Source organism: Palaemon carinicauda, chromosome 41 (genome assembly GCF_036898095.1).
Source record: "Palaemon carinicauda isolate YSFRI2023 chromosome 41, ASM3689809v2, whole genome shotgun sequence".
Classification (NCBI taxonomy): Eukaryota; Metazoa; Arthropoda; class Malacostraca; order Decapoda; family Palaemonidae; genus Palaemon; species Palaemon carinicauda.
Window position 1 is genome coordinate 26477856 of NC_090765.1, and position 25234 is coordinate 26503089.

At 43.5% G+C, this 25234-nt stretch overlaps 1 protein-coding gene across 1 annotated transcript in view; it reads right to left on the reverse strand.

Annotated features, from left to right (window-relative positions):
* Nucleotides 1-25234, reverse strand: part of LOC137632462 (low-density lipoprotein receptor-related protein 1B-like) — a 199142-nt gene that overhangs the window by 3667 nt on the left and 170241 nt on the right. The window contains exons 43-44 of the mRNA XM_068364396.1: nucleotides 20430-20602; nucleotides 19887-20008 (exon numbers count right to left, since the gene is read on the reverse strand). Of these exons, the coding sequence (XP_068220497.1) occupies nucleotides 19887-20008; nucleotides 20430-20602 (295 nt within the window). The remainder of the gene's footprint in view (nucleotides 1-19886; nucleotides 20009-20429; nucleotides 20603-25234) is intronic.

Sequence of the window (25234 nt, forward strand, 5' to 3'; positions counted from 1 at the left end):
ATCCTCTTCATCACGAGTTCACTTCGCAGTTTTTTTAAAGAAATTATCGATAGATAATTGCTTGGTACTGCTTTTCAGAATGTTTCGAAAGTGAGTTAGGCAAACATCATCGAACTGCGAAACTACACGACAAACCTGCAATTTCTTTGGATGGTATTTGTCGATGAAGTTGACCACGTCTTGATATTTTCCTAACACCTCTTTTATATGCGCCGAACCTAAGACATGTTCTACCTCCTCGCTCCCTTCCTTGTCATCACTCATGTGCTTAGACATAGCATGGAGTTCCTTGAGCTCATCCGTGGTAAGTTCGTCGTGATGTTCGGCGACGAGTTCCGTAACGTCATCTGCGTCGACCTCCAGACCCATGGACTTGCCAAGGGAGACGATTTCCTCTACGGCTTCCACTGCACCCACCACGGGATCAGGTTCGGGGTCAAAACCTTCGAAATCTCGGGAAGCAACTGCATCAGGCCACAGCTTCTTCCAGGCAGAATTGAGGGTCCGTCGAGTTAATCCCACCCAAGCCTGATCTATGATCTTCAAGCAGTGCACGATGTTGAAGTGGCCCCTCCAAAATTCACGCAAAGTTAAGTTGGTGCTTTGCGTGACATTAAAGCCCTGCTTAAATAAGTGCTTGGTGTACAGCTTCTTAAAATTAGAGATGACTTGCTGGTCCATGGGCTGGAGGATAGAGGTGGTATTCGGTGGAAGATACAGCACCTTCATGAACTTAAATTCATCGAAGATATCATCTTCAAGTCCGGGGGGGTGAGCGGGTGCATTGTCAAGGCATAGCAGGCACTTTAAGGGCAATTTCTGTTCATGAAGAAACTTCTTCACAGAAGGGCCGAAAATTTGGTTAACCCATTGCACAAAGAATTGCCTAGTGACCCAGGCCTTCGAGTAGGATCGCCTGAAAACAAGAAGCTGATCCTTATCGACGTTGTGTGCCTTAAAGGCCCTAGGGTTCTCTGAATGGTAAACCAGTAAGGGCTTGACTTTAAAGTCCCCGCTAGCATTGGCACATAGGGTAAGAGTCAACCGATCCTTCATTGGTTTATGCCCAGGCAATTTCTTCTCTTTGGCGGTGATGTAGGTTCGACTCGGCATCTTCTTCCAAAACAGCCCGGTTTCATCACAATTAAACACTTGCTGCTCTACGTAGCCTTCTTCCTGAACGATCTTTTCGAAGTTCTTGACAAAGTCAGCTGCAGCCTTTGTGTCCGCACTAGCAGCCTCTCCGTGGCGAACAACTGAATGAATCCCGGACCGTTTCTTAAATTTCTCGAACCAGCCACGAGATGCCTTGAAATCATCTGAGGAAGGCTCGGTTGAACTCTCCCCAGCATCACCCCCAGAGCTCTCCTCCTTCAAGTCCGTAAAGATGGCGTGCGCCTTCTCGCAGATGACGGTCTCGGTGATGGTGTCGCCAACGATCTCTCTGTCCTTGATCCCCACTAGCAGAAGTCGTTCCATCTCTTCTATGATAGGGCTATGGCGTTTTGAAATTATGGTGATCCCCTTAGAAGGTTTCACTGCTTTAAAAGCTTCCTTCTGTTTAAGGATTGTCGAGATCGTCGATATATTACGGCCATACTGTTTAGCAATTTCACTCACGCGGACGCCACGCTCATGTTTTTCAATAATTTCCTGCTTAACTTCTAAAGAAAGCATTTCCTTCTTCCTTTTCTCACCACTACCACTACTACTGGCAAAACTAAGCCTTTTAGGACCCATACTTTACGTAAATTACCGTTAAAGGATGCACGTAAAAAATCACGATTAAAACAGAGTTAATAGCAGAACGCACAGAGCACAACCGCAAGAAGCCTACGAGCACAGAGGACTGACCCAAGCCGCGCTAATTGAGGGTCCCTCCGAGGTCGAAGTGCTGCCTTCTATCGGCGGAAATAAAAAAACACTTCAGGCGCTATGAGCACCGACTACGCGTACGAGTATTGTTTACTTCGGGTGTCGAAAAAAACATTCGGGTGTAGAGTAGGAACGTGTTCGAATTTTACTTCGCGTGTAGAAAAATTCGGATACAACCATACAACCGGTACGACGAAAATTGCTTACTTCGTGTGTCGAAATAAAATTCGGGTGTAGAGTCAAAAATTTGCTCAAATTTTACTTCGGATGTTGGAAAAATGATATTTTAATTATAAAATAAATTTTTGAATATACTTACCCGGTGAATATATAGCTGCAACTCTGTTACTCGACAGACAAAAAACTGTAAAAAACTCGCCAGCGATCGCTATACAGGTTGCGGGTGTGCCCATCAGCACCAACTGTCGGCCAGATACCATACTCAATGTAAACAAAGACTCAATTTCTTCTCATCCCACTGCGTCTCTATTGGGGAGGAAGGGAGGGTCGTTTAATTTATATATTCACCGGGTAAGTATATTCAAAAATTTATTTTATAATTAAAATATCATTTTTAAATATTTAACTTAGCCGGTGAATATATAGCTGATTCACACCCAGGGTGGTGGGTAGAGACCAGTTAAATATGTTTACATCTTATGAGCTAAGAGTTTTTATTTCATTTTAGAAGTTATCAAAATAACAAAAACAAAATAAATAGGTACCTGGTAAAGAAGTCGACTTAGACGATTACTCTGCCTTATAAGTACGTCTTCCTTACGGAGCCTCGCGATCCTCTTAGGATGCTGACAGACCCCTAGGAGCTGAAGTATCAAGGGCTGCAACCCATACAACAGGACCTCATCAAACCCCTAATCTGGGCGCTCTCAAGAAATGACTTTGACCACCCGCCAAATCAACCAGGATGCGAAAGGCTTCTTAGCCTTCCGGACAACCCATAAAAAACAACATTAAAAACATTTCAAGAGACAGATTAAAAGGATATGGAATTAGGGAATTGTAGTGGTTGAGCCCTCACCCACTACTGCACTCGCTGCTACGAATGGTCCCAGTGTGTAGCAGTTCTCGTAAAGAGACTGGACATCTTTCAAGTAAAATGACGCGAACACTGACTTGCTTCTCCAATAGGTTGCGTCCATTATACTTTGCAGAGATCTATTTTGCTTAAAGGCCACGGAAGTTGCTACAGCTCTAACTTCGTGCGTCTTCACCTTAAGCAAAGTTCGGTCTTCCTCACTCAGATGTGAATGAGCTTCTCGTATTAACAATCTGATAAAGTATGACCAAGCATTCTTTGACATAGGCAAGGATGGTTTCTTAACTGAACACCATAAAGCTTCAGATTGGCCTCGTAAAGGTTTAGTACGCTTTAAATAGAACTTAAGAGCTCTTAACAGGGCATAAGACTCTTTCTAGTTCATTGCCTACGTTCTCCGATAAGCTGGGAATATCGAAAGATTTAGGCCAAGGCCGAGAAGGCAGCTCATTTTTGGCTAGAAAACCAAGTTGCAGCGAACAAGTGGCTTTTTCCGACGAAAATCCGATGTTCTTGCTGAAGGCATGAATCTCACTGACTCTTTTAGCCGAGGCTAAGCATACCAGGAAAAGAGTCTTAAGAGTGAGATCTTTCAGGGAGGCTGATTGTAACGGCTCCAACCTGTCTGACATGAGGAATCTTAGTACCACGTCTAAATTCCATCCAGGGGTAGCCAAACGACGCTCCTTGGTGGTCTCAAAAGACTTAAGGAGGTTTTGTAGATCTTTATTGTTGGAAAGATCTAAGCCTCTATGCCGGAAGACCGATGCCAACATGCTTCTGTAGCCCTTGATAGTAGGAGCTGAAAGGGATCGTCCTTTTCTCAGGTATAAGAGAAAATCAGCTATTTGAGCTACAGAGGTACTGGTCGAGGATACAGAAACTGACTTGCACCAGTCTCGGAAGACTTCCCACTTCGATTGGTAGACTCTAATGGTAGACGCTCTCCTTGCTCTAGCAATCGCACTGGCTGCCTCCTTCGAAAAGCCTCTAGCTCTCGAGAGTCTTTCGATAGACTGAAGGCAGTCAGACGAAGAGCGTGGAGGCTTTGGTGTACCTTCTTTACGTGTGGCTGACGTAGAAGGTCTACCCTTAGAGGAAGACTTCTGGGAACGTCTACTAACCATCGAAGTAACTCGGTGAACCATTCTCTCGCGGGCCAGAGGGGAGCAACTAACGTCAACCTTGTCCCTTCGTGAGAGGCGAACTTCTGCAATACCTTGTTGACAATTTTGAACGGTGGGAATGCGTAGAGATCCAGATGTGACCAATCTAGGAGGAAGGCATCTATATGTATTGCTGCTGGGTCCGGGACTGGGGAGCAATAGATTGGAAGCCTCTTGGTCAGCGAGGTTGCAAAGAGAGCTATGGTTGGTTGACCCCAAGTGGCCCAAAGTCTCTTGCACACATCCTTGTGGAAGGTCCATTCGGTTGGAATTACTTGCCCTTTCCGACTGAGACAATCTGCTATGACGTTCAAGTCGCCTTGGATGAACCTCGTTACTAGGGAGATGTCTTGACCTTTTGACCAGATGAGCAGGTCCCTTGCGATCTCGTACAACGTCAGTGAGTGGGTACCTCCTTGTTTGGAGATGTACGCCAAGGCCGTGGTGTTGTCCGAGTTTACTTCCACCACTTTGCCTCGAAGGAGATACTCGAAGCTTTTCAAGGCCAGATGAACTGCCAACAGCTCCTTGCAGTTGATATGCATGCTCCTCTGACTCGAGTTCCACAGACCTGAGCATTCCCGACCGTCCAGTGTCGCGCCCCAGCCCAAGTCCGATGCGTCCGAGAAGAGAACATGGTGGGGAGTCTGAACAGCCAGGGGAAGACCCTCTCTTAGGTTGATATTGTCCTTCCACCAAGTCAGACAAGACTTTATCTTTCCGGAAATCGGGATCGAGACCGCTTCTAGCGTCTTGTCCTTTTTCCAGTGAAAAGCCAGATGGTATTGAAGAGGACGGAGGTGTAGTCTTCCTAGTGATACAAACTGTTCCAGGGATGACAGCGTCCCTACCAGACTCATCCACAGCCTGACTGAGCAGCGTTCCTTCTTCAGCATCTTCTGGATGGATAGCAGGGCTTGATCTATTCTGGGGGCTGATCGTCTTGTTGTTCAGCAACGTCCTCATCAGATAGTTCCTCATCCGAAAACTGATGAGGAAACGGCAACGGAGTGGGCAACGTCTGGCTCGCTGAGTCCGGTCGCACTGGTGCATGCGTGACGGAGCCGGACGCAACGTCATGGAACTGCTGCACAGTCTGTGAACTGTCAACAACCATGGGTGCGCGAGGACGCACAGCGTCCACCCGAGACTGTCTAGACCGTCTGGGTTGTGCAGTCAACACCATACCGGGTTGCGGAGGTTGACGCACCGCGTCAAAACAAGTCACCTCTGATGGTTGTTGAACGTCCTGAACGTCAACAACCACCTCCGAGCGTCACTTAACGTCAACGTGCGGCTGGCAACCCACACTGGGTCGCATCGGTGGAGGAACCACCTCAACTGGTAGACGCGAGAAGGTTATCTCAGCGTCAACAGGACGCACAACCGACCGCTTGGAAGGTTGTTGGCCAGAAGGTTCAGCAGCAACCTTCTCCGCATTAAAGTCCTCCATCAAGGACGCAAGCTTGGACTGCATGTCTTACAGCAAAGCCCATTTAGGGTCTACGGGAGCAGGTGCGGCAACAGACGGGGTTAGCGACTGAGGCGGTACCGCTTTCCATCCCTGAAAGCCTTGTTTATGCATGACATAATTGTACAGCAAAACTTCAAAGGCTCGAAAACAGCTGTGAAGTTGACCTGTAAAATCTTGGAGCGTCTCCTGGCCAGGCGCCAGGGAGAGTCTACGAGATTTGAGAAGTCTATCTGGGCAGAGGCAGGAACTCCCAAGCCGAGAACTTCTCTCGTGTCATATCAGACTCTCGCTCTAAAAGCCAGTTTAAAAGAAGGGAAAGCAAAGGCTGTATCCCCCAAACTCCTCCTGGTGATAAACCAGTCGTCTAGCAAACGTAAAGCTCTCTAGGAGAGCGAGAGAGCACTAGCTTATAAACAACGGCTTCAAAGTAGCTAGGCCTAGTGTAAGCTCTGACGTTTAGGCGAACGAGGAGCAGCAGTTACAAAAAGATCCGGACAAAGATCCTTAAAAATCAGCATGATTTAATTAAAGTCCATAGAGGGCTAAGCAGCTTTAGGCTCCTCTCCGTCTGACAGAGTCCTCAAGGGAATATCAGTAGGAGGGGGAACAGCAACTTCCTCATCTAAAGGAACCTTGTCCGATAATAGCTGAGTCTCAAGCAAGAGAGAGACCTACCATGGTGGCAATGCTTTACAAGCAGAGTCCACACGCACTGGTGCATTAGTAGCGGACCAGGACGCAACGTCAAGTAACTGCTTGACAGTCTATGAACTGTCAACAACTGAACTGTCAACAACAACAGGTGCGTGAGGACGCACAGCGTCCACTCGAGACTGCTTTGACTGCCTAGACTGAGCAGTCAAAACAACTCTAGAATGCGGAGGTTGACGCACAGCGTCAAAACAAGTCAACTCCGATTGTTAGCGAACGTCCTGAACGTCAACAGGAGCATCAGCAAGTGGCCTAACGTCCAAATGTGGCTGAAAAAAACCACACAAGACCGCATCGAGTGTGGTTCTAAACAACCTGATTGACGTGACTTAGCTACGCCAACGTCAACAGGACGCACAAAGGAACGTTAGGTTGGCTGAAAGCCAGGATCTCGATGAGATAAACGGCTAGGCTCAACGGACTAATCGGCAGAATAGTCTTCCATAAGAGAGGCAAGCTTATTCTGCATGTCTTGCCGTACAACCCATTTAGGATCAACGGAAATGGTTGCGGTAAGAGACGAGGGTAACGTCTGTGACCGCAACACTTTGCCAACAAAAAAGACTCTCGGAGTCTGTGTTACGCTTTTGTTAGGCGGTGAGCAGTTTTCCGACGACTGCAAAGGGTCAGAGCTGTCCTAATGGCTGCAACCAGGACGCTGGGCCTGTCCTGAAAGGACTGACTTTCGCTTAAGGGCCTCGAAACCTTGTTTCAGGTTTCTTATGCGAAAAGCCTTCGGATGACGAGGAGAAAATTGTCTCTCTCGCCTTATGGTAGGGGAGATCTTGGTAAGATACACCCGATACCATAGAGGGAAACGTCTGTTCGCTGATCAAGGCCTCTCGAACCCATAAGTCGTACGACATTACTTCTCCCCTGGGCTTGGGAGCTTGCAAGAGGTCCCGGACTAGGTGAACGACAGGCACGAAGAGACGAACCCTCGGACGCAACACTGCAACACTTTGCGCAATATCACTTTATCACTACGATTTTCTGTTTTGCACTTATTTCACTGAAATCGAAACTTTTACTGATTTCTACCTGAAGCACGCAATTCTACCCTCATCAAAAGGTAGTAAATGCGAAATCAGTCGTATAATGCAAGCACATTAATACCAGCAAAAAAACAGTAAACATCTTTTAAGATAAAATAATTCAGTGGTTGGGGAAGAGAAGAAACACTAGTTCAAAACTACGTTTTCAATCTCTCACCGTACATTGCCTGGGGACGAGAATAAAACTAAAAACGTTTTATCCTTTCTCCCCGTACAGAGACTAGGGACGAGAGTAACTCGAGAACAACGTTACCCGCTTGAACGGAACGTTTTCTCTCCTCTCTCTCCCTCCGTCTCTATCTCTCTCTCTTTCTCTCTTGATTTCGCACCTAAGAGAAGAGCCCAATTACATTTCGTCAAAAAAAAACATGTTATTTGACCAAAGGAAAAAACTGAAAGGTTTTTCAATTAAAAAGTTCCTTTAAAATAGAATTTAAAACATTTAAGCTTTGAAAGAAGAATGAACAAAACGTCAGAATCGATTACTCTTTCTGCAAAGTGAAACCGTGATACTCTCTCTCTCTATCGTAACGATAGAGCGCAAACTGCGTAGCATAAATAAACTAAACGTTAGTTCATCTTTGAAAACAGTACGAAGACAATTCAAAGAAATTCTTTCATAAAATATTTATTAAAAATATTCATTTAAAAAGTTTTAAATCATTAGCTCTTTAAAAGCTATTTACGATTGAAAGGGCTCAACGTTGTTTAACTTCGGTTTCCAAGTTAGGACCGCCTACTCTCAGGAAAGGTCGCATATAAACAAAACATTAAAATTTATTTTTTTATGTTTATCATAAATGGAAAGTTAATCGAAGAGGCCTAATAAAGGCGGTGAGATATAAAATATATAGAGGAAAATCTATAATTAATTTATAACGTGATAAGATAATTACTAAAAGCCTAAACACACTTCCGTCTAAGGGAAGGGTCGGCCATTTAAAAGTCAAAGAAAGTCCATACTCTCTTTGTCACCAAAAATTAAATCTATCCAAAACGAGTTCAAGATTTAAGATGAAGATAAAACACCTGCACTGCGAAAGCTCAAACCAAAATGAAGTACTTCACCAAATATGTTGAGAAAACTCCAGGTTCTACAGCGAGTAAAAGTACGTCTTGTCGACACGTCGACAGAGAAGAAATTGAGTCTTTGTTTACATTGAGTATGGTATCTGGCCGACAGTTGGCGCTGATGGGCACACCCGCAACCTGTATAGCGATCGCTGGCGAGTTTTTTACAGTTTTTTGTCTGTCGAGCAACAGAGTTGCAGCTATATATTCACCGGCTAAGTTAAATATTTAAAATTCGGATGTAGATACGTTCGTGTGTAGAGGTTCCACTGTATCCAGATTGTCTTAATCTGGATATACTGTATTCTCGAATTCTCAACCAAGAAAGACACCTGAAATTTTAAATGAACTGGATAAGTAAGTGAAAGTTTTTCAATTTAGGACATCTGGATGGGAGGGGGTGATTTATGGTTTAACTTCATCCCTCATAACTTACAAGATGAACTAATTTTAGCTAGATCTCTATTAACACTTTCTCAACATATAGTACAGAAGTTGCAACCGATAATGACAACTAGAATATAAATTGAATATTCCTGCCTTATAAGCCTATTAAGTTCTGTTCAAACTGATCCTTGTTCAAATTATATATTAATAATTTTTCAGCCAATTATACACAAACTATAACACACTTAAAAACATGGTTGATATCTATTGTTTGGTAAGTACGAGAGAATGGGACGACGTTCAATGGCTTCCTTCTGCTACCCACTTTAGTATGTTTGTAAATGGACTGGGTTAACAAACTGTTATATCAATATTTAAAACAGTGCCAATGGCTATACAATGCATTTCTAGATCAATAACGTTACGGAGGAAACCTTGCTATGATATAAATGCTATAACAAATTTTGAAATAAAGTTATACAGTTTTTGTCTTCTTGGGGATTCTGGAACAGTTTTTACAAGATTAATACATTGATGCTTAGGAACATAGTATAAAAGGGATGAGCAAAATTATTCTGCTAGGCTCCTGAGGCAACAAAAGCATATCCAAGATTGAATTTCTAACATATTACCAAGAAATAACATCGTCTATTAAATATTGTTTTTGTTATAATTCTTGTTAATCTAGTTTTTAAGTATAATGCCTTTTTTATTTCTATTAATTCTTATGCTGTCTGGAGACATTGAGCGAAATCCGGGACCAGTACGTCCTAGATTTCGTCAATATCGTCTTCTGTATTGCAATATTTGTGGTCTTCATGCAAATATCCAAGACCTTACAGTTGTGTCCAGACAGTATGATATTCTTTTGTGCTCAGAAACTTTGGTTTCTAATATGAAGCACTCATCTGAGCTCCTTATAGCTGATTTTAAGAAGCCAATAATGTTGAAACAGGATGCCATCCCTAGGGCCAGGGGAATGGCGTTGTATATTAGGACCGAGTACCCTGCTTCTCATAAGTCCTGCTATCAATGTGGATGTCATGAGATTCAGGTAGTAAAAGTTTGTGGCAGGCATAACAACTTTTATTTGTGTTCGATCTACCGGAATCTAGACATGGATGATTCTATCTTCGATTGTCTTCTTACCATTATGGCTAAGATACAAGAAGATGATAGAAAGGCTTCTTCTGTCTTTGTTGGTGATTTTAATGCTCACCATAGGGAGTGGTTAAGTTCTATCTCTCCAACCGATCGCCATGGCTTAAGAGCTTTAGACTTTGCCTCTGAATCAGGCTGTGAGCAAATCATAAATGAAGCTACTCACAGGTCTGGTAATTGCTTGGACCTTGTATACACTGACTCCCCTGGCGTTATAACTAGTAAGGTTGGTTCTCCAGTCGGGACATCTGATCATGCCTTGATTTCATTAGTAGTGAAGCCTGAGCAGCCTGTCCCTAATATATCATACACTTGCAAAATTTATATGAAATCCCAGGCAGACTGGAATGGGATTTTGCATGATCTTTTGTGCTTGATTTGGTCACAATTATATAGTAGTGTAGATCCTGTTGTCCTATTGAATGAGAATCTAGTCAACATAATTGATAGGCGTATCCCTTCTCGTGTGCTAAGGCACCAAGTGAAGGACAAACCGTGGTTCAATGATGATTGTAGACGTGCTTTTTTAGAGAAGCAGGAGGCCTATCATCTTTGGAAGGGTAACAGATTAGATTTGACCAGGAACAACTATACTCAGCTTTGAGCTTTTGCTCAGAGAGTTTATGCCTCAACTGAAAAGGAGTACAATTTAACCATAAAAGAAACCCTTTCTGGTACAACTCAGGAACATAAATGGTGGTCTACCCTTAAATCTGCACTCTTTGGTGTAGATGCAACAGTTCCTCCTTTACTTAAACCAGATGGCTCAGTCACTCACTGTCCAAAGGAAAAGGCAACCCTTTTGGCTGATGTTTTTGACAGTAAACAGAGTAATGAAAAACTTGAACATCCTCATTCCTGTTTTCCTGAGGCTAAACTAACTAGTTTAGCTTTTCGATCTCGTGAGATTAAAGCTCTGTTGATGGACCTTGATGCTTATGGAAGTGTAGACCCAAATGGTATTTCTCCTTTGTTTTTTATAAAGTCAGCAGATTTCTTAGCTCCAAAGTTATCTGTTATTTTGCGCAAGTTAGCAAGAAGAGGAGCTTTTAGCACTTGTTGGAGAATTGGTAATGTTACTTCTCTATGTAAATGTGTTTGTGGTAGCTCAAGTCCCACTGATTACCGCCCAATTTCCATAACTCCCATATTATCTAAAGTTTTTGAACGTCTTCTGGTAAAACGTCTTAATAGGTTTGCTGAAGGTAATCATCTACTCCCTAGTTTGCAATTTTGTTTTCGTAAAGGCCTTGGAGTATGTGATGCCCTTCTTACAATCTCCAGTGTTGTACAGAAATCCCTTGATTGTGGTCATGAAGTTCGTATGATTGGCATTGATTTTGGTGCTGCCTTTGACCGTGTTAATCATGAGGCCCTTGTTTTCAAACTCACAGTTGGGAGTGGGTGGGTTGTTTCTTAGCATTATTATTGATTTTTTAAGTAATAGATCTCAAAGAGTTGCTGTTGATGGGCACCATAGTGAGTATAGGAATGTGATATCTGGTCTTCCACAGGGTAGTGTTCTTGGCCCATTACTTTTCATACTATATACACATGACATTTGATTTGGCCTAGAAATGATATTTTCATAACAAAATAAATTTTTGTACATACTTACCCGCTGGTTATATAAGAATGGCTAAAGTCCCTGACGCTCCGGCAGAACTATTCAAAACTCGCGGCTATCGCAGATATGCCAGGTGTACACTAGCACCCTGGTGGACTACGGGTTGAACTAATCCAACCTATTCAGATTTTCCTTGTCCATTGGTCTCTAGAGGGGAGGAGGGTGGGATTATAACTTATATAACCAGCGGGTAAGTATGTTCAAAAATTTATTTTATTATGAAAATATCATTTTTAAACATAAAACTTACCCGCTGGTTATATAAGAATGGCTGATTGACACCCTTGGTGGCGGGTCAGAGACAGCAATTTGATTGGAAATTCACTTGATAGTTACACATAACCAATATAAGAGGTTCGTACCTGATAAGGAAGCAGACTGCAATGGTTCTCTGCCTCATTTTGTCTGTTATCCTTAGAAGATCCAGCGGTCCACCCAGGGGGCTGATGATCTCTAGAAGCTGTCAAACGGTGCCATAACCTATAACATGACAGGACCTCAACTAATACCCTTGTTCCGGGCGCTCTCAAGGAACAACATGACCACCTGACCAAATCAACAGATTGCAGAAGACTGTCGACCAATCTCCACATACAACCATAAAACAACAAAGATCCAAGAGAAAGAAAAGGGTACTAGGAATTAGGGGAACATAGTGGTAGATCCTTCACCTACTACTGCATTTGCAGCAACAAATGGACCCAAAGTGTAGCAGTCCTCATAAAGAGTCTGAACATGTTTTAAGTAATGGGATGCGAATACAGACTTACTTCTCCATAAAGTCGCATCCATTATGCTTTGCAGAGAACGATTTTGTTTAAAAGCTACCAAAGTAGCCACTGCTCTTACTTCGTGTGCCTTCACCTTGAGCAGTAAGATCTGCCTCATCACACTCTGAATGAGCTTCTCTAATTAAAAGCCTTATAAAAAAGGATAGAGCATTCTTCGACATAGGCTGCGAGGGCTTCTTGACTGCACACCAGAGCGCCTCCGAGCTGCCTCTCAAGCTCTTTGTTCTGTCCAAATATACTCTTAAAGCTCTAACCGGACAGAGTACTTTTTCTATTTCATCGCCCACCATGTCATAGAGATTAGTAATTTCAAAAGACTTGGGCCATGGACAAGAAGGGAGTTCATTCTTGGCCAGAAAACCCTGCTGCAAGGAACATATCGCTTTCCCGTTTCTGAATCCAATGTTCTTGCTGAAAGCATGGAGCTCACTGACTCTTTTAGCCGTCGCCAAACTCACTAAGAAAAGGGTCTTTAAAGTCATATCTTTAAAAGTGGCCGAGTGCAGAGGTTCAAACCTGTCACTCATAAGGAATCTAAGTACCACATCCCAATTCCAAGCAGGTGATACCTGATGACATATCTTAGATGTTTCAAAAGACCTAAATAAGTCTTGTAAATCTTTATTGTTGGAGATATCCAGATTCCTATGTCTGAAAACAGTTGCCAGCATACTTCTGTATTCTTTAATCGTCAAGGCAGAGAAGTTACGCTTATTCCTAAGCTCTAAAAAGAAATCGGCAATCTGTGTAATAGAGGTATTGGACGAAAAAAACGAGTTAGCCCTACACCATTCTCTGAATACCTCCAATTTGGACTGATACACCCTGATGGTAGAAGCTCTCCTTGCTCTTGCAATAGCCTTGGCTGCCTCCTTCGAAAAACCTCTAGATCTTGCGAGTTTTTCGATAGTCTAAAGGCAGTCAGACGTAGAGCTCGGAGGTTTTGGTGATTTCTTGCCAAATGGGGCTGTCTGAGAAGATCTGCTCTTAACGGAAGGCTTCTCGACACGTCCACTATCCACTCCAGTACCTCCGTGAACCAGACCCTTGACGGCCAGAAAGGAGCAATTAGGGTCATCCTGGTCCCCTTGTGAGATACAAACTTTTGCACCACTTTGTATAGGATCTTGAAGGGTGGAAACGTGTACATATCCATGTGTGTCCAATCTAACAGGAACGCGTCTATGTGAGCTGCCTCGGGATCCGAAACTGGAGAGCAATACGTTCCCAGTCTCTTTGTCTTGGAGGTTGCTAACAGATCTATGAGGGGACGACCCCATAACCGCCACAGCTTCTTGCAAACGTCCAGATGTAGCGTCCATTCTGTAGACAGAACTTGGTCCCTCCGGCTGAGCCTGTCCGCACTCACATTCTTGACTCCTTGAATGAACCGTGTCAATAAAAGAATCCTCCTTTCCTTTGCCCAAAGGAGAAGAGATCTCGCTAACTCGTACAGAGACTTCGAGTGGGTCCCCCCCTGCTTTGCTATATACGCTAGGGCCGTGGTGCTGTCCGCACTGACTTGAACCACCTTGTCTAGGACCAGGTCCTCGAATACTTTGAGGGCTAAGTGCACCGTTAAGAGCTTCTTCTGATTGATATGAAGAGCCTCCTGTTCCTTTGTCCAATGCCCTGATATCTCTCTTTTTCCCAATGTTGCTCCCCACCCCGAATTTGAGGCGTCTGAAAACAACACGAGGTCTGGGTTCCTCTGCTCCAACGAGAGGCCTTCGTTGAGTCTGTGAGCGTTGTTCCACCATCGAAGACGTGCTCTGATCGTACTCGTACAGGAATACTCTCCCTGTCAAGACTGTCTCCCCTCTTCCAATGAGCATTGAGGTGAAATTGAAGGGGGCGTAGGTGCAGTCTCCCCAGAGATACAAAATTCTCTAGAGACGAGAAGGTTCCCAGAAGACTCATCCATTCTCTTACTGAAGTGACTTTCTTCTTCATAAAGGCCTCCAGCCTTAGAAGTGCTAACTGAACTCTTGCAGGCGACGGAAAAGCCTGAAAATCCTGACTCCGAATCTCCATCCCCAAATAAAGGATCTTCTGGGATGGAGTCAGCTGTGACTTCTTTGGGCTCACTAGGAGTCCCAATTCTTTTATCAAATCTAGAGTCAACTGAAGGTCCTTCAAACAGCGATCGAGCGAGGGAGCTCTTATCAGCCAATCGTCCAAGTAAAAGGAGGCTCTGATGCCTCTCGAGTGCAGCATGCTCGCCACATTCATCATTAGTTTCGTGAAAATCAGAGGAACTGTGCAGAGGCCGAAACATAGGGCTCGGAACTGGAAGACGTCCTTCCCGTATACGTATCTCAGGTAACGTCTGCAGCTTGGATGTATCGGAACATGGAAATAAGCGTCCTGGAGGTCCAATGATACCATTCAGTCGCCTTTCCTCACTGCTGCCAGCACAGTCTTCTGAGTCTCCATGGTGAATTTTGAGTTCTGGATGTAGCAGTTGAGGGCGCTTACAACCAGAACCGGTCTCCATTCCCCTGAACTCTTGGGAACTAGGAACAAGCGGTTGTAAAACCCTGGAGAGCAATACGTTCCCAGTCTCTTTTTCTTGGAGGTTGCTAACAGATCTATGAGGGGACGACCCCATAACCGCCACAGCTTCTTGCAAACGTCCAGATGTAGCGTCCATTCTGTAGACAGAACTTGGTCCCTCCGGCTGAGCCTGTCCGCACTCACATTCTTGACTCCTTGAATGAACCGGTCTCCATTCCCCTGAACTCTTGAGAACTAGGAACAAGAGGTTGTAAAACCCTGGAGACTCCAAGTCCCGCACCCTCTCTATCGCTCTCTTTTCCAGCAGAAGCGACACCTGAAGCTGCATGGCTTGCCTCTTCGGTTCTCTCTTGTACTTGTTTGGGCGAAAGAGATCTGCGGCTAAAGGAGGTTTTAATAAGAACGGAATCTTGTATCCTTCCTTTAGAAGACATACAGACCAAGGGTCCGCTCCCTTCTTCTCCCAGGCCTGCCAGAAGTAATTTAGCCTGGCTCCCACTGCTGCTTGAAGAGGAGAGCAGTCAGACCCTGCCTCGACTGGGCTTGGCTCCTCTTTTCTTTGACTTCCTTGCCTCCGATTTGAAATTACTTCTCCATGCAGGTTTGCCTCAAAAGGGCTGAGCAGAATGAGAATATGATGTCCCCTCCTTAGTTCTACGAGAAGAGAAGGACGTAGGCAAAACCTTACTGGCTGTTTTAGTAACCAAATCATGAGTAGCTTTCTGAGTCAAATTTGCAGCCACTTCCTTCACTAAGTCCTGCGGAAAAAGAGCCGAAGACATGAGCGCAAAAAGCAACTCCGATCTCTGACATGGAGTGACCCCCGCAGAGAGGAAGGAACACAAAGCTGCTCTCTTCTTTATAACTCCTGCAGTAAACAGAGCAGCCAGCTCGTTAGAACCATCCCTAACTGCCTTGTCCATACAAGACATAAGCTGGATAAGATTACTCGTGTCCGTGTCCTTCATTTCGGTTACTTTTCTGCTTAAGGCTCCCAGTGACCACCCAAGAAAATTAAATACCTCAAAAGCCCTGAACAATCCTTTCAAGAGATGGTCAAACTCCGACACTGACCACCACACTTTAGTCTTCCTTATGGCCAGGCGACGGGAAGAGTCCACCAGGTTTGAGAAGTCTCCCTGTGCAAACGCCGGAACTCCCAAACCCAAGACCTCCCCCGTCTCATACCAAACGTTCGACTTAGAAGCTAACTTGGCTGGTGGAAAAGCGAAGCCTGTCTTGCTCAGAGCTTTCTTTGAATCCATCCATGCTCCCATTAATTTCAATGCTCTCTTAGAAGAGCAGGAAAGCACCATTTTTGTATAAAAGGATGTCTTTGCTGCTTTACCTAAGGTAAATTCAGAAGGGGGAGATCGCGGAGCAACTGGTGTAAAATTGTCTGGAAGTAATTCCGTGAAGACAGGCATTAGCTTTTTGAAGTCCACAGAATGTTGAGGTGGTGTCTCCTCTTCTCCCTCCGAGATATCATCCAATTGTTCCTCCTGAGAGAAAACCTCATCCGGATCTTCCTCCAACAAATCAGTGATTGGAGCTGTGCTTTGATCAAAACGTTGACCTTCCTGTGCAAGCGCATCAGTGGCGACATGGGCGCGCTTGCGTTGTTCCATATCCACATCCAACTGGCAGTCACTCACCTTGCGTTTGCTGTCACGATTGGTTTTACTATGGGAAGAATGTAGCTGGCGCTGACGTTCCGCCCATTCATGACTAGACTGGCTTGGGTCGTCACGCTGACGCTTGGCGCCTGCCTGGCGCTGCCGCTGACGCTCCGCGGCTTCATCAATTGACTCCTGAGCTTCGTCACGCTGCCGCTGACGCTCCGCCTTGCACCTGCTCCCATCCTGCCGCTTAGCGGTTCGCTCCGCTATTTGGCGAGCGTCATCACGCTTGGACTGACGATCGGCTGTATGAGCTTTTAATAGATGTTGTGAAACAGGGCTCTGCCGAGACAAATCTACTTCAACCTGCCGCTGAGCAGTGAAACTGGGAGACCGCCTGTGCGATATTACGTCAGCCCCAGAGACAACAGGCCGCCTGTGCGACAACGAGTCTACCATGGAAGACTGACGCCCAGGCGCACTGCCAACAGCCGGTAGATAAGACTGCATCATCGACGAGAGCTGCTGTTTCATGACCAACAACATAGACCACTTTGGATCACCTTGAGGCGATAATCGCGCTGCCTTTTCTACAGCGAATTCGCCTTCTTCATCGCTCTTCAACCGTTCACCCCTTTCAGGAGAAGAGTACCAGTCCGAAGGGAGAGGCGGAGCATAAACCGTCACACCCGAACCAGATATTAACTCCGCATTCGAATCAACTACTTTATCTCCATCGGAACCCACATTCGAGCGCTTCGCAGGCAAACACTCGTCAAGGGACCGAAAACGTTCAGGTGTCTCCCAATGACTACAGCCTGGCTGTTGCGGAGAGGAAACGTACCACTGTTCCACTGACTGAACTTTCCTCTTAATCGGTCTAGAGGCTTTACGCCACATATCGTCACGTGACCCTTCATCTGAAGAAGGGGACAAAGCACTAACCTCACTTTTTCTATGGTGAGGGTGAGCGACCTGAGCTACGGCAGCAGGATCACTCGAGGGAACGTCTACGCGATTGGTGAAGCCTCTCGTTCCCTTTCGCCGTTCGACATAACTTCACCCGTTCCAGGAGCTTGACAGAGGTCTTAGGCTAGACGAACGACAGGATCGCCCAGGCACGCCCTCCACAACACCTAATATATTTGTTGAACTTTTAACACTTGATTGATCACTAGTACGACCACCTTTAAGTAAATTAATTTCTGTCATAATTTGTTTTTTGTCCGCCACTAAAGATTCAACTCTCACACCAAGAGCTTGAATTGAGGACATCTCCCTCATCGTAGGTTCATTAGGCTCTTGATCTACCACTACAGGGGAAGGAATAGGATTAATGACATCAGACACAGATAAATCCACAGAACGGGAAGAACTACATCTAATCCTATATCTCTCTAATTTCTGAGTATAACGCTCATAAGCTACCCACTGACTTTCAGTTAACGAAGAACATTCTTCACACCGATCCCGAAAAGCACACTATTTTCCCCTACATTTAAAATAAATTGTGTGCGGATCAACAGAACCTTTAGGAAGGCGAGTCTGACAACCCTTACTACACTTCCTATATACAGGGGAGGGGTCGACCATATTGAAAAGTGACGAAAGAAAATTAAACAATAACAAAGGTCAAAATAACCAAATAACCCCAAAATAATAAAGATTTCAAGAAAAATTGAAAAGGAAAGCACCAAAGTGAAAGCCAAAAACAAAAAGACAGAGTACATCACCAAATAAACTGTCCAATTGAATGTAAATAGCGAGTGAATTTTCAACGTTCTGGCCAGTATGGCCGGCAGAGAAAATCTAAATAGGTTGGATTACTTCTACCTGTAGTCCACCAGGCCGCTAGTGTACACCTGGTATATCTACGATAGCTGTGAGTTTTGAATAGTTCTGCCGGAGCGTCAGGGACTGTAGCCATTCTTATATAGCCAGCGGGTAAGTTTTATGTTTAAAAAACAAGCTTGTTGCATATGCATAAATTCCATCTCCTGAATATAGATCTGGGGTTGCTGAATCCCTTAATAGAGATTTAGCTAAAATTAGTGCATGGTGCAAATTATGGGATATGAAGTTGAATCCTAACAAAACTCAAAGTATGATTGTAAGTAGGTCAAGGACGGTGGCTCCTCAACATCTGGATCTCAGTATTGATAATGTTTCTTTAAATTTGCATGGTTCTTTTAAAATTCTAGGTGTGATTCTCAACAACAAATTTACTTTTGAGAAACACATTAGGTCTGTGTCTTCTTCAATTGCACAAAAAATTGGCTTATTGAGAAAGTCTTTTAAAATTTTCGGTGATCAATCCATTCTGAAGAAGTGTTTCAATTCTTTCATTCTACCTTGTTTTGAGTATTGTTCTCCTGTCTGGTGTTTAGCTGCTGATTCTCATCTTAATTTGTTGGACAGAAACTTTCGGTCTATTAAATTTCTTATTCCTGATCGTTCAATTAGTTCATTATGCATGTTGCATAAAATTTTTCATAACTCTGATCATCCTTTACATTCAGATCCCCTGGACAATTTTATCCTGTTCGTAATACTAGGCAGGCAGTTAATTCTAATAGCCAAGCATTCTCCATCATGAGGCTCAATACTACACAGTATTCTATAAGTTTTATTCCACCTGTTACTAAGTTGTGGAATGATCTTCCTAATCGGGTAGTTGAATCAGTAGAACTTCAAAAGTTCAAAGTTGGAGCAAATGTATTTATGTTGACCAGGCTGACATGAGTCTTTTTATAGTTTATATATGACATATCTGTTTTTGACGTTGTTAATAGTTTATATAGAACATATCTGTTTTGACGCTGTTACTGTTTTTAGAATGATATACAGTATTGTTAATTTATTCTCATCATTTATTCATTTCCTTACTTCCTTTCCTCACTGGGCTATTTTTCCCTGTTGGAGCCCTTAGGCTTATAGCATCTTGCTTTTCCAACTAGGGTTGTAGCTTGGCTAGCAATAATAATAATAATAATAATAATAATAATAATAATTCTTTTGGGTAATTATTCTAGCCAAATTTGACTTACCACTTTCGGTCAACGTCTTGAACGAAATATCAATGGTGAAAGAATTGTTTACCAAGGTCGTATTATGGTGTATCACCATTAGGGATGAATTTTCAAGAAATCTGTTGGAGAGTTAAAAGTAATCCTATTTAATGTGTATAAGAAAAGGGGAAAAAATTCTATGTCTCAAATTGTTTTTTTACTGATGGAACTATCCCCTACGAGATAAAAAAAAATGTTGATATTACAGTAGTTATGATTTTTCATATAAAGATTGAGTCACTGAAATAGTTGTGGTTCAGATAAATATTCTTATTAAAATGTAATGAAACATCACTTACTAATTTACCTTGGTATAATTCCTTTTACATTTAGAAATGTCAATTGTTCTCTTTCCTCTTCGTTGTCAATATTTCTACAGGTATAAATACCGGCATGGTGTGGACCCACATTTTGGAACAACAGTGACCCCTTGTGTAAAAGCAAGGAAAAACGATAATTAGCCTTCAAGGAGTAGAGCATTTAACTAAGTATTCACCTTATGTCCTTTGTTAAACAATGAAACATAATCTACTGGGTAACTCATACATATCATGACTAGATTGGATAGATGTTGAGAAATTTGTGTTTGCTAAAGAGGTTTATAGAGTAAATATACATAGCACAAATATGTCCTTTTCAATTCATGATGTTATTATTTCACAAAAGAAATGATTACACACAATCCAATTCTTGTGGGTCAAATTGTATAAACTATATAATACAATTTTACCTGATCATCTAAAAGAAGAAACAAGATATAATAAAATAAAACTAATTCCAAATTGCCGCAGATCGACCAATAGCTTACTTTTTCTCAAGGAATTGGCAGACTATAACAGGGAATACTTACATTTTCAATTTTCACTCCACGTAAGCTTATCTTCCCTCCCACTCTGCACCACTCAACCTGAGGCTCAGGGAGGAAACATGTCATCATCACACTGCTGGCTTTGCTGACAGGCCAAAGTTTCACTATATGACCATTTCTACTTGTAATTTTTGTGTTGTCTGGCAGCCTGGCACCTTCAGAAAGAAGTACATGAAAATTGAAAATATGAAGCAGTGCAGATATTTAAAGAGACATATTTCAGGTAATATATACATATATGTATTATTATTATTATCATTACTTGCTAAGATGTAACCCTAGTTGGAAAAGCAGGATGCTACAAGCCCAGGGGCTCCAACAGGGAAAATAGCCCATTGAGGAAAGGAAACAAGGAAAAATAGAAAAAATTATGAACAGTAACAATATTAAAATAAATATCTCCTATATAAACTCTAGACTTTAACAAAACAAGAGGAAGAGAAATTAGATAGAATAGTATGCCTCAAGCAAGAGAACTCTAACCCAAGACAGTGGAGGACTATGGTACAGAGCTATGGCACTACCAAAGACTGGAGAACAATGGTTAGATTTTTTTATGTGTAAACATATATATCTATACAGTCAGATATATACATACATACATACATACATACATATATATATATATATATATATATATATATATATATATATATATATATATATATATGGATGGTGTGAGAGCTGAGATGTTGAAGGAAGGGGGTGTGACTGTATTTGAATGGTTGGTGAGATTGTTTAATATGTGTTTTCTGGGCTCCGACCCATGCCGCCCAGTGAAATGCTCCTTTAACATCATTTCTAAGGTAAAAACTGCTATAAATTTACCAGAGAAAAATTGTATAGGAATGCTAGGTTGAACCCAGCTCGCTCACCTTAATAAGGTGTTGGTATAATACTGGGGCGCTGAATAAATCACAACCAGAGGCCTCGCACCATTTAGATATCTCCTGTCAATATCCCCGAACAGAGAGGTGCCGTTCAACATCCTACTACTACTAGCTAACCCACGCCAGTGACAACACTCCTTTCTTAGCACGTAACTTTCTAGCCGTATTTTGCCTTGTGTGTGAATTTCGCTGGTTTTTTCTGGATTTACCTCAAGATGTCGGACTCCACTGTCACTCCATCTAAGTTAAGTACCAGATCTATGAGTTTTGAGATTTTGGAGGGGGCCTTGCCCTTTTTTGCTTATATTATACAGCTTTAATTTTCACGACCTTGCATGGGTCTTTCATGGCGCCCGGCTCCCTCCTATCTCTCTCTCGTTCGTTCTTAATGATTTTCAATGAGTCCCCCATACTGATTGTTTCTCGTTATGAACTTTATGGATATCCACGGTTCACACACCTTATTAACTTTTATATTGTCCCGTTATTATTATAACAGTTGCTACATTTACGTGTGCGTATTTTCGGTAGGTTGGTATGCCTGATCGCCTTCGAGCGCTCTATTCCACTATATTATTACTTGGATTATTTACGTTCGCACGCCACGGACTTGCTTATCATTTTAACGTCATTCGTTTGCTTGCATTAGCTCGAGGGGCTTTCATGAGTCAGATATTACATATTAGTTTTCATTTTGTTAGCACTTCACTGACTCTGTGTTATGTTGGTAGCCCTGCCGCAGTCAGGCTTGGGTTTTCTCCGATCTCATGTTCGCTCCCTCGTTTGTTTTACGATTGACATATAGTTAATTTTTATTATTATTATCATCCGGCAGGCCTTCCTATCTTATTTTACCATGTGTTATGTTTTATAGTGTCATTAGCCTTTCCGCGTGATCATATCATTGTGGGTCTGACAGGTTGGTATACCTGCTATCGCCCCACTCCTAGCCTCCCTCCCGCCGATACCCCACCCCAGGGTTCCCTCCCTCTCTCTCTCTCAATCGAGTTTGAGTCACTTTATAGCGCTATGTACCCCTCCCGGGGGTATCCGCTTTCTTTGCACAGGCAGTTCCCGTTGATCTGTGAGGCTTACTATTATTATACATTAACGTACATTACTTACTCTTTTCACTACTCTACCCGGTCGTAGTCGTTTTCTTTCCGTCGCTCGTTTGGCCAACGATCGGCGGGAAGTTTTCTGCTCGGTCCGTGGTACCTTGTCATGTTATATTTTTTTATTATTAAGTTTTGTACGTGCTACTCCCTCTCGGTCCCGCACGTCACGGACCCATTAAAGATCCCTTCCCCCTCTCTAGTGTCACGCACCTCACGGACCTCATATAGATATATATATTTATATAAAGACTTTCATTACGGGATCCCCCGAAGTAGCTTTTATACATTACCATCCAGTCGAGTTGTTTAGTTGAGCCCCCGGAGCCAACGTTACTCATTATTACTTGGATTACTTTTATATATTAGTCACATATATATATTATATACGATCCTAGTTCTCGACCTTGCCTTCCTTCTTTTGATATGATCACGATTACGGTCTGACTTAATTTAATTTAAATTTTTACAATCAAATAGATCTGTTATTGTGATATATTAAGCACCGCGGGGCCCCCGGGGTCCCCTATTTGCCTTCATTCAATATATTTAAGGCATTTATATTAATAGTTTTTATCATGTATTTGATATATGATTTATTAAGCACCCCGGGCCCCCCGGGGTCCCCTATTTGCCTTCATTCAATATATTTAAGGCATTTATATGAATAGTTTTTATCATGTATTTGATATATATATATATATATATATATATATATATATATGGAATTAAAGCACCCGGCCCCCCGTGCCCTTCATTTGCTTTCATTCAAGATAATTATAGCTATATATATATATAAATATTTTATCATGATATTAACTTTTATAAATATTTAAGCACCGGGGCCTCCGGCCCCCTAATTTGCTTTCCTTTAAGATACTCATGTATCTTTTATCTTACAGACTGTACGTTGTGCGATGACGGCATGTGCCGCTGTTCTCCACCAACCCTGCGGCCATGATGCGTGTCGTTCGCACGCTCACTGCTCTATTCAAGTGGATGACCTAGCTGTTTGGCATCCGGACAATTGTGTAGTCTGCTACAAAATGACCTCCACTCTAACATCTGACTCGGTGAGTGCATTTACATTAATACAGACTTGTGGGGAGTTATAAATTATTTGATGGTCTCTTTTAATCATTTTATTATTTTAAGGCCACAGTCCTCTGGACTTCCCGCATGCCCTTTTTTCTTCGTGCCTACGAAGTCCTTGGACTTCTCCACTTTTCCTTGGCACTTTTATCCCTCGCTAATAGTCTGTTCTCTTTCAGAGCACCCAGCTTGAAAAGGACACAGCCCAAGCTACCCTCAAGATATGGATTGGCGGGTTCGCCCGCAACGTGAAGGCCAAACAGCCTTACAGTATATCCTCTCTGAGGACTGGTGTTCCCGCCTCTACTCCAATGCTAAGGCGGACCTTATCATCGAGAGCATCGAATCTCTTCTTCTGGCCCCGGACCAAGGGGAGACAGGCGGCACCCTAACTGAGGACATCGCTACCCTCAACCTTGATGTGGAACCCATGGCTCTGGATGATCCCGACGCAGGTAGGGACGTAGGTGAGTCAGGTGGTTCCTGGGCTAAGATTCCTCTCCCTAACCCGGCTTTCTCTTCTACTTCAGAACACTCTTCTTTTCAAGGTTTTCTGGGGACAACCGGGATTGATCTCAGTCCCCGGCCTGTTCCCCCCAAGGTGAAGGCTCATCGTAAGCCTTTATATAAGACTCACAAGTCTTCCAAAGACCAAAAGTCTTCGAGATCATCATCCTCGAAGGCTAAATCCTCCTCCACCAGAGTCTCTCAAGACCCAATTGCTGTGCCCTCAACCTCTCAAGGAGTAGCCTCTGTTCCGGCACCTGTTCCCCCCCAGGCGGGATCATTTAACGTGGAGGATTTTTCAGAGAAACTGTTTGCTCGTTTTGAGTCCATGCTATCGTCTCATACGAAGCAATCGCAAGAGAGGATAGCTTCTGTGGAGAGCCTAGTCCAAAGACTCATGAGCTCGGGGCTACCACCACCACAACAGCAATACCCCATCCCCGACGCCTCCAAGCTTCCTCCTTTCAATAAGAATAACCCTTGGAGGTTAGCATTGCATGCCCCCTTCTCAGAGGGTATGCTGTCAATCGAAGGTTTCGGTACCCGGCCTCTTACGGATTATGAATTCTACCCGCCGGGTCTTGAATTCCCCTTCCCCGGATACGCTCGCCTCACGGAAGAGGCTCTGATCCGTTTAGATAAGGTCCCAAAGGAAACTGTTATTTTTCCTAAGGAGCAGGCACAGTCTGTCTTGGTCCGCGTGTTCAATGAGTGGGACTGCTTGAACACAATGATTACGGCCTGTAAAAGTTTGTATACTATGTTTGTGGCCGACGACCAGACCCCTACCCCATGTGCGACCAAGATCTTAGAGGCGGTCTTCCAGGCTATCAAAGACGAGAAGCCTTTACCCCAACTCAAGGAGACCGACTTAACCTCCCTTCTCTTTCCGGGAGACAGTGAATGTTGGCGGAACGCCCCAGCTACCTTTTCGGTAGGTAAGTTGAGCCCGGACTGTGCCTCGACGCAGTTCAGCGAACGGCTTCCCAGACTCCCGGAGTCGAGGTGCAGATTCGGCAGGTCTCTCAATTCGGTTGCCCTTTCCGAATTGACCATCGCCACTTACAACGAGGAGGACCTCAAGGTCCTCACTAAGTCACTAATGCAAAACTTTATGGCTGACGCCTATGATATTGCAAACACCAAGACCCGTTGTCGTCGACACGTCCTCTCTGAAGCCACC